The sequence below is a fragment of the Chaetodon auriga genome, chromosome 9 (genome assembly GCF_051107435.1).
Source record: "Chaetodon auriga isolate fChaAug3 chromosome 9, fChaAug3.hap1, whole genome shotgun sequence".
Classification (NCBI taxonomy): Eukaryota; Metazoa; Chordata; class Actinopteri; order Chaetodontiformes; family Chaetodontidae; genus Chaetodon; species Chaetodon auriga.
The window spans coordinates 19,051,437-19,061,786 of NC_135082.1; the positions used below are offsets into that span (position 1 = coordinate 19,051,437).

Below are 10,350 nucleotides of genomic sequence, written 5' to 3' on the forward strand. Positions count from 1 at the left end.
TTTTCATGCTGTTCTGCAAACACCAGTGATAATTTGTTCTTTGGGGAGCAAGTTACATAACTCTCCCAACTTCCCCCCAAACTGTAAGCTGTGACTGACTTCCAGTCCAGCTTTCATGCTTCGGGGGAGAAGAAGAGCCAAAATCATTTTGTCCTGAGGGCTGAACACATAACAGAAAGACCCTTGTGTCTGAGCTACACTGCTTGTACTGTCACTCCCAGTATTCAGTCTACCATTGGCCTGGGTCTTGTCTGTCCATGTAGGCTTTGGGATGATTTGCTGTGTCAAAAATGGCTCTAGAATAAATCACAGTTTCAGCCCATTCACTTAACATGTTAGCCAAATTCTGCAGTCAGAAATGGTCTGAAATCTTAATCAAGGTTCTTCCCCTATGACCTTCATTCATTTCATGCTAAACCTGATAAATTTACAATTGCTATTATATGTCAGCATTAAAAAATAAATAAATAAAAAATAACTCTTGGCTTGAATTAAGCAGAAATAACTGTAAAGGATAGAATAAAATAAGCAACATATCCTTTACAGGGTATGATGACAGGCACTGTATATGTGCTGATATGACAGGATTTCCCTGACGGGGACTGACTGAAGTTATATAACAACTTCACAACACACACAACAGCACCCTCTGCTGCAATTTTAAGAGATCATTATTAACTTTGACTTTGAGAAACACAAGCCTGCAAGGAAAAAAACAAATAATATTTAGTCATTCTCACCTCCAATCTTTATTTTAAGTTTATCATTTACAGAAATAATGTGAATCCCAAAACTGACAATTTTCAACTTAGATTTCATCCCCTTACAAAACTGTAAAAGGAATGTTTTTCACATCTTTAGAGAGAAAAAATAAAACCAAACAGATGAGCAGAATCTTTAAGAGACAGTGAATAGGTTTAAGACTTCAACCGTGAATTACAAAAGGTAAAATTCCAGTTTTGACAGGCAAAAAGACTTTTTGGATTTGGTTACGTTCTGCTGTACAAGCTTGCAGCAGACACCTGAGGCAGCAACTGCTGTCTCAACCAGCTAAACAACTTCACTGTGGTAACTGAACTGAAAGGAGAGAGAGAATATTCAGCTTATTTCACTTTGGGAGAAAGGATTTCATGCGTACTTCTGCAAAAATTAACCAGGATTTATATATCTTTTCTTTCTAAAATAGCCTTTTGATAACACTGCACTAAAATAAGATGTGGATATGGAATACGGCTTGATGCATAATTAGTACAAAATTCTTTCAAAAGTGCTCATTTTGGTTGATGTTCTGTACTCATAACCAAATGAAACATGCTTGAACTATTGAAATTCGTAAATGATCAGTCTCTCCTACCTACAGTATAAAAACAAATTAGAAAAACAAGCTACAAAGATTCTTTCATGAACAGCATTCTCAAATCAACTTGTAACATGACGGAAATTCATACTTAACTGCAAACAAGAACACAAACACTTTCAACACAGTGAAGAACTAAATAAATAGGGAAATTACTATTGTGACAGTGAGCTGAGCTCATCAGAGTTTCCACATGTATGATTGTCCATGGTTATGTAGAGGATGTATGGTTCAGGAGTTCTCAGTTTCACATTAAGAGTGCAAGGGAATAGATGAGAGTCATCAGTCAGCCAGCTGGATGGGACACGATATGTGTGTGAGGGGTTTTATTACTGGGAGTGACTGTTTCCTTCAAAATTTAAATTCCTACAATCCATAGAGGCGCACCAGGTTCCCACGTTGTAGCTTGGAGAGAAAGTAGAAGAGGATCTTAAGACTGCTTGACCTTGTTCTTTTCCTGGTCATTGATGTGCTGTTCTTCTCTGCTGTCCTCTCTCTCTGGCCGGTCATCGCTCTGACGGGCAATAAGCAGTCGGCAGGTGAGAAGAATACCAAAGACTAAAGCATGGGCGTACCGTTTCAGGGGGTCTCCTACTAGCTGGTGGAAGAACAGGACAGCCAGCATGACCAGCAGCAGCAAGAAGTTGGCCACATCCTTCGGTCTGCCCGGCACGAGGGTGAGCACAACTCCGCAGCCCACCTCCAGAGAGCCAATGATCTTACGAAGCAGGACTGAGCTGATCCCAATCTTTTTCAGGCCTGGCAATGCTTTGGCATAGCTCTTGTATGCCCTTTTCTGAAAGGAGGAAGATGAGAGATCATTTTAAGTATCTCTAACATTGAACTAAGGTCATGCAAACTCCTGCAGGGGTCTTTTAGTGAGGTAATTTAAGGACCATGTAAGGTCATTCTCAAGTCAAGAGTTATTTCATCACAACTGCTGTTCAATTTATCTTCAGCTTAATGCTCCCAAGCTCAAGCAAACCCATAAACATATGCATTTGTGATAAAACAGGATGCCCTGACCACATTCGTTTGGATGCTGCATGAAGCCTTCAGGCATGCCAGCTCTCATCTTCCACTCAGGACATTTCAACATCAGCACCGACAGGTGCACCTCACAGAATTTGCTCGAATGCGCCGCCATTGCTCTTCAGCTGTCAAATTGCTCTTTATATTAAAAGAGAAGCTTAGTAGCTAGTACATATTTAATGGGCAATAAAGACGCTTTAACTTACAAATCTATTGATTATCCACGTGTGCATCTTTAAGCTAAATTATAGCCTGTATTAAGAAAGTAAGGTGCCTTCAATCGTTTGGCTACCATTCATCCCTGTTTCAGCGCTTCCTAGCCTTTGGCAGACACGATTCGTATTGTTTTAACGACACGTATCTACGCTGATTCATGGCTGTCACCAGAGCTAACAGCGAAATATTTCAAGGTTTAGCGTTATCTTAAAACATACAGGACTAGCATGTGTGCTAACTGTGATGTTACAGGCAGGTCTTAACATTGGTTATACAGGAATGTCCTCTGGCAAATTAACTAATGCTTCCCAGAGGCAGATTAAAAGAGCAAGAATATATCGAAAGCATTCATTTTGCGTATCTTCTACTATTTAGGTCAGCATCTCCTCGCATTATTCGAGCCTGACAGCCTTTTCGCGTCTGGAGCCGATACAGAACAATGGCCTTTATCGACACAGATGCGGGCAGTTTATCGTTAGGATTTACTCACCATTTCACTGTATGCATCTTTGCTTAGCCTCGGAGTGAGCTTAATGGTCCCCATAAACACGAAAAATAAACCCAAAGCAAACGAAAGGGCCACAATAGTTATTGTCCTTGGTGAGGCCATCTTTCGCCACCCTGCGCGCAGCAGCTTCCCACTGAATTGAAATGAAAGTCGGACGGTTTCCCGGTGAAAATGCACCGGGGGGATGGGCTTCTGGATGAACGAGAAAAAAAAATGGCGACGCACTGTACCCCACTGTGCGCGAGCAGGAGATTCAACGTTAGCCTCATCCACGGCGCAAACACAGCTACACGCTTTGTTTACACTGCATGTGCTGATGACATGAACCTGCCTGTTCCAGCTCCTAAACAACAGTCAATCTCTCCAAACTCTCAATAATATTTCAACATTTTGGAAATATATTTCTTTGCTTTATTAATAAATCACCTGAGCTTACTTTGCAACCAGGAAGGACTCCAGGAAGTCACTGCGCCAGGAAAAGAAATAGTCCCACATACAACTCCCTTAAAATCACAAGCTGACGTTTTTACGTGCCCTTTTTTGGATGGGTTAAACTAAGTACATATAACAAATTTATTGGAGAGCTTTAAAGGTGCTTTTAGATGTATTTTGTCACCTTTGGGCTGAGCTGAGTGTTTGCCCCTTGTTTCAAGTCTAAGTTAAACATTTGCTGCAATGGACTGGCAAGGAAAACTTAATATAATCAGCATACAGGTTTTGCCTGTAATTTAGTCAATTAAACAATTTTGTCATTGCATAAGTCAAGTACTGTCAATACTTGAGAAAGTGCCAAAGCTGCAGCACTAAGACTCATATCTTTGGTTCCGTCTGGTGAATAGAGAGTCTGCAGATGTAGGAAGTGAGTTGTGTATTTTGGAGGATGGTCAAGATGGGGGCACAGCCCAGTTCATTAGGATATACAGTCAGATAAACAATTTTGTACTTGGTTCAGTCTCTCTGCTTTGTACTAAAATCTAAATAACATGTTGCTGCTGCTGTAATGTAAACACATAAGCCATGCAAGTCATGACAAAATGTTTATTGTACAGTTTCATAGAGTTGTTCGTCACCTCGACGTTGTCCCATACTCTGCCCAGAGTTCACCGTTCATTGCTGGAAAATGTTAATAATAAAATAACCATATAAGAATCAAATATTCTTTTAAAAAAGGATATAGATAACAAAAATCATGTTTCGCATTGTCAAAATTGCATAGATTCATACAAACAAAACCTCCTTTCACATTTTGGCCAGGTCACAACCACATCTTTAAATATATACATTATTTATTTATTTATCTTTTTTTTTTCCTATCATTACGTGATTATGCAGACCTGCCCTTCACTACACATTGGAATTTGAAGTTTCACCCCAAAGGTTCAGGGATCAGGTCTGAAGCGATCATCTATAGAAAGTGATGAAGACACAGCAGTCAGAAAGAAGGCTGTGAGGGTTTCTGAGGTGGTGTAGCTTGACCGTGTGCTGCTGCTGTGGACCACATCCTTCACTCAGGTCCCAGGACACAACCAGGACTCACTCTCACTGTCCCTGATCCTGACGTTCCTTCAGAGCCTGTATTGCTTTTCGGTAAAGATCTATCGGGAGACAGGGTCATCTTTTTGTAAAATTAAAGCCGTGATTTCTTCATTTCAGAGTCCAAAGTGTTACTGTATGTGATTTGGAGATGGAAGAAGTGGGTGAGGCTCACCAAAGGTTGCAGACAGGTCCACAGGTTGAGAGTAAGCTCCGGGCATCTCCTCTGTGTTGATCTTGTTCTTCCTTTTTACTTTGACAACTTTCTTCTTCTTCCTCTTTTCCCCTTTAACTGGATGGAAGATCAAAGAAATGTTAGATTTCCAGTCCTAAACAGCTAATATCCAAAAAATAAAGGCCACTAATAACTGACTTCAACCTTTGAGCGCCTTCTCGTCATTGTCAGCTGATTCTGGCTTGTCCACGGTCTCTCCTTTCACCTTTGTCTTGCGTTTCGTTTTGCCTTTTTTGGGGGGGATGAGGGCACTGCTGGCTTTCTCTCTGTGACCAGAGTTTTCTTGCTCTCCTTCATTACCGTCACCCTCCTCGTCCTCCTCCTGATCATTCGCTTCTTCTTGATCCTTTTCGCCTTCCTTGACCTTAACCGGCTTCTTCTTCTTCTTCGTCTTCAGCTTCTTTTTCAGAGAAGTCTCCTGTGAATTCATTTTATGTCACATTACTATAGAGGGCTTCACAATTATGACAGACAAAATGCAAAAAATAAGGTCACAAAAGGACAGCAACATAAGATATAGACCTGGTAAGGATAAGACGTGGGGTGTGGAGTTGCAATGATTAATCAATTAGTCAATCAATACAAAATTAACAATTTTTGATTCATCATGTTGTAATTTTTCAAGAAAAAAAATGACAAAATTCTCTGGTTCCAGCTTGTCAAATATGAATATTTGCCAGTTTTCCGAGCCCACAATGACTGTAAACTGAATATTTTCAGGTTTTAGAGTGTTGGCCAGACAAAACAAGACATTTGAGGATGCTGCCTTGGACTCTGAGAAACAAGAGCTGGACATACTCTGTTCTCCCTTGTGTTTTTATATGGTTCTGGCAAAACATTAGAAAGATTTCTCAATACAATGCAATGAAGTTCAACATATAATTAAATTAAAACCTGACAGTGTCAATCAAACCTGGGCATTATTGTCTTTGTAAAGGCACAATTCATGGCTGTGGAATTGCATTAGATTTTACTGATTAGGCGTGCCTAACAAAGTGGCCACTAAGTGCAGTTTTAAAAAAAGGACGCAAGATATTTCCCTCACCTTTTGCAGCATGTTGCGAATGGGCTGCAGCTTTCCTTCCCCCTTCGACTTTTTCTCCTTGTCTTTTGGCCGATGAACCTGGCGAAGATCAGACTTGCTGGATCTCAATCTGAGGTGATAAAACATTTAACGTGAAAGGTGAGTGTGCAGCTCAGATTGATTGATATCTCATGTTTAAGTTCATGTTGATCTGTACAAAGAAAGCTATGAACGTGAAGGCCTCTCTTACCGTTCCCCCTTGGTTTTCCTGCGTACTTTCTCTGTTTTCCAGCTCTTTTCCTTCTCCTTTGGTTGCAGAGGCCTCTTGCTATCCTGGGCTACACGAGTACACAGCTCAGGGTAATCCAGACAAACAGCCCGCAGCAACCAGCGAAGGCCTCGTTGGGTCTTCCTGTCCGACCAGCGTCGCAGGTCCATTAAGGCTGAACAAGGCTCCTGAGAGGCAAAGGACAAAGGTCTGTGTCTGTCTGCCTTCATCTCTACAGGTGACAAGAGATTTTTTCAGTGCATCAGTGAATTTTTGAACCACACTTACAATATGGCAAAGAGAGCGACTCTGGTTGACCAGCTTCTCCAGTGACAGAATCTCAATCAGCTCACTTCCCAGCAAAGCGTTCATTTTGTCCTGTTTGTTAGCCAACCTAAGAAGAGAAAGCCAAAGTGACTCAGCTTTACATTCACCCAGTGATTAGTTCTTTCAGTGTGCCCTCTCATCAGCCACTAAGGGGCGCTGTTTACCCCACATGTGATGCTGGATTGCACTTGTATGAAGGAAATTGAATGTATTTACACTAATATGGGTTTTCCTGCCACTCTTGGTTGCTTCAGCAGGTCAGCAAGAACATCCTTGACCTCTTTTATCCTCTGCCTGTCACTGGAGTCCACCACAAAGATGATCCCATGGGCCTCCCCATAGAGCTCCCTCCAGGCTCCTCTCGACTCTGCTGATCCTCCCACATCCAACAAGGTTACCAGGTAGTTCTCCACGCGCAGCTCATTTCGCACGCAGCCCTGGGTGGGTCCTGCTTCCACACCATGGGGGACTGAGAAGGACAGGAAGTAAAACACAGGTGGATCATTGTTTGTGTTCCTGCTTTGAGCACTTTAAACAGTAAGTCGGTTTTAAGGTTGCTGTTGAATTACCTCTTAACATCCCTCTGATAGAGGATGTTTTTCCTGCTTTGTCAAGACCAACCACCAGAATGGTCACTTTCCTGCAAAGAAGTAAGAACAGTAAAGAGGTTCACTTAAAGGATGTTTAATTTACAGTTGAGTGAACCGTGCATGACATGCAAATATATATTACAACCGTGAGGCCAAAAAAAGGTGGTTTGCTGTGTAAAACGTTTATAGAAAAGGGAAGCACTCATTTGCAAATTATCTGTGTTTTACAAAGTGTTCCTAAGCCCATGTAGTAAGATCCTTTATACAGTCATGTGGTCACAAAGTGGTGAAGTAAAACATAAACACTGAGGCTTTATTTGGTCAAATATGGTGAATCTAGGGGATCTAGAGGCTGATTATGTTGGCCTAATCCTGTGGGGTTTTTTTGCATCACTCATCTTAGACTCGTTATTTACTCATTTTTCAAGGAATGCGTTATTTGTACCTGATTGGCTCCTGTATTTTGGAGACCCAGGTGCAGCAGTTGCTCATCAGGTTGAACATGTTTAGCTGAGGTGAGAAAGGTGTGCACAGTGGCCACCATCTTCTCTGGAACTGGTACCTGCAAACAGATGGTCAATCTTAGAGTGACTCACACACACACAGACAGGGCTGTTGGGTTGAGTCACTGCGGGTTCATGGCCAAGTCCAGCACAAAGATGCTTTGTGTCTCCTGGGCGCTTAGGAGACTTTTACAGATGGTCCGAAATCCAGCCAAGTGTCTCGCTCTAAATCCACAGAATCTGAAATTAGCTGTAATCTAGCTCTCTTAAACTCACTTTAATTTCAAATCTTATTTCATCTAACAAAAAGAAGCCTTGTATTCTTTTGCACATCTGCTGTATTCTCAGTGTCATCTGTGTTGTACTGATCATGTGTGAGCCACTAAAAGCTTCTGCCAAGTCTTGAGAATTATGAGTCTTGTAATACACATGCAGCAGGTGTGTCTGAGACCATGTGCTAAAAAAAACCCACCAGCAGGTCCTTCAGTCCTTTGTCCAGTGCATCTGCTGAGGTTCCATAATCTGCTAAATCCAGTTTAGAGAGGCCTGTTTTTACAGTGTTGTTAACAACCTGACCCATATTTGTTTTGACTGTAGAAGACAGTGAGGTGATCACTGTTTACATTATAGTTCACATTTTCCATGTTTGAGAAGAATGTTTTGCACAAGCATCTGAAATCTCAGTGTTTTAGACATTTGGAGTAAGTTTGTATAAAACTGTCAGCAGTTCACAATGTTTTTAAAGTACAGTGACACACTTTGAATGTCAGATATTTATGTGTCTGCTCTGTGTGCAGATTTAAAAAAAGAGCATGAATGTATGGTAAAAAATTATGTATTTTAGCTTTCATTATTCAAAGCGATTTCTTTATTTTGACCAATACTGGAGTAATTCTGCTTTCTGAGATTTTTGTTCCAATTGAATGTTTGGTTCTGGTCCATACTTCGCACATATAAAGTAAATGTGTTAATATACATGCTGATTTAAGTGATGTCAGAAAACCTAAATAAAATAAGAAACTGGAATATTTAGCATGAAAAATACCCAGTAAAATTGTGTAAGGGTTTATAGTGTAATAAAAATCCCAATAAGCAGCAGTAATAAATAAATAAAGCTACAGCAGACCTACTGTAGATTGCTTTGTGTTTATCGCTGATTGAAAAATATTGTTTTTATTAATATTTCCAAGTTACTTCTAAAAAAACACAATGCACCACAGTGCACCAGTTTCAATCCACACAGTGTGCAAACAGTGCACATGGGTGATGAATCAGTGGATTAAAACAAAGCATCTTTAACTCAGTAGACACTAAACTGCTCGTCCCTGATACCACTGAATGACTAAATCAATAATGAGAAGTAAAGAAATATCAAACTAGGAGAAATGTAAAGAATACTTACAGAAGTAGTTCTATGTCCATGCATTTGTTTGGGTGCTCGTCTCTACTGACATCTTGTACCCAACAGCTATAAAACCAATCAGGCTCACACTAAGCCTTTGGTCACCCCATGTGGGAGGTTCAACCTGGGAAATGTTGTGTTGGTGTTTCAGCCAATCCCAGAGCTGACTGAGTCATTCGCTAATCCCATTGGATGGCGTGGTTCGTCTATAATTGTACCAAACAAAGGTGCATATTGGTCCAGGAGACCTAAATGCGTCTCATGGTGTGATCTGTGACCTGCAGTGATCGCCTGTTCCTGAAGTCTGAAAGTGGTACTATGCAGAGCGTCTGGACAGATTTAGGCTGAATAATTTAGGGGGATAATGACATCATAACTGTGATGATGACCAGGCGGTGTCACAGTTCAGTGTACATGCAACAAGTTTACAGCTATAATTAGAAATAAAGCCCACCATAAATCTGTTCATGGTATGGATTCCAGCTAACTAACATGTTAATGTTTATACTAGTTACTGGTGAGTGTGGATTGTGCTATTATGTGCTTATCTATTATATTGTATGTATTTTTAAAGATATGTCACTTTATTCTCTCATTATGATGCTTTTTTAACATCTGGCCAGAGACAAAAGATTAAAATTAAATTAATTTATAGTGTTTTCCACATTTGACAAGTTTATTCATAAGAGGACGCTTCAGGCACACAACTTTAGTAGAGATTAACATAATTATCTGACTGTAAATATTCATATTCAGGTGAAATGTTGGTTCACTTAAACACTTACAGAGGATCAACATGTTGCATAATGGTATTAATACTATAATTAAGCCAGTCAGTTTTGTATTACAGCATGAGCCACTAGATGGCCTCATACTAACAGGATCTATTTTCTCTGTCAGAGGCGGATGTGCATCTTGAAATCTCCATTAATAATATAATGGCTCTATTTTATAGTCCCCTGACAAGCTAACGTGGATTTCCACTGCAGTTACATCCCAAACTACTTCAGCTGAACATATATTTATTTTGGACTTGTATTCACTTGACACACAATCCTCAGCACCTTTATCTCATACCTTATTGTTTATGTAGGTAAATCTCGTGGAAATGAACAGTGGCCTGAGGAGCAGAGCTTCTGCTGCCATAATGAAATGAATGTTGATGACAGCTTCCAGAGACCTGGGCAGTGGTTTGTGCACAGGCCTTATCTCATTATGTCATTAAACCAACGTCAAATCAGGCGCTGCTGTCCTCTGCTGAGTAGACTCTTCCCAGACTCTGACCACAGCCCTGTGTCAGCTGACACACACACACACACACACACACACACACACACACACACACACACGGTGCA

The 10,350-nt window shown here is 40.7% G+C and overlaps 2 protein-coding genes across 2 annotated transcripts; both read right to left on the reverse strand.

The window, feature by feature from the left end:
- Positions 1-725: 725 nt before the first annotated feature.
- tmem35 (transmembrane protein 35) lies at positions 726-3,325 on the reverse strand. The gene is made up of 2 exons (XM_076739876.1): positions 3,096-3,325; positions 726-2,153 (listed from the first exon to the last, which is right to left on the reverse strand). Exons 1-2 carry the CDS (start codon positions 3,213-3,215, stop codon positions 1,788-1,790), a joined length of 486 nt encoding a protein of 161 aa, XP_076595991.1. The 5' UTR covers positions 3,216-3,325; the 3' UTR covers positions 726-1,787.
- An 815-nt stretch (positions 3,326-4,140) lies between these two features.
- Positions 4,141-9,124, reverse strand: arl13a (ADP-ribosylation factor-like 13A). Its single transcript, XM_076738459.1, has 10 exons — positions 8,996-9,124; positions 7,536-7,652; positions 7,070-7,140; positions 6,717-6,969; positions 6,462-6,567; positions 6,156-6,361; positions 5,927-6,035; positions 5,026-5,299; positions 4,822-4,938; positions 4,141-4,708 (listed from the first exon to the last, which is right to left on the reverse strand). Exons 1-10 carry the CDS (start codon positions 9,013-9,015, stop codon positions 4,653-4,655), a joined length of 1,329 nt encoding a protein of 442 aa, XP_076594574.1. The 5' UTR covers positions 9,016-9,124; the 3' UTR covers positions 4,141-4,652.
- Positions 9,125-10,350: the final 1,226 nt, after the last annotated feature.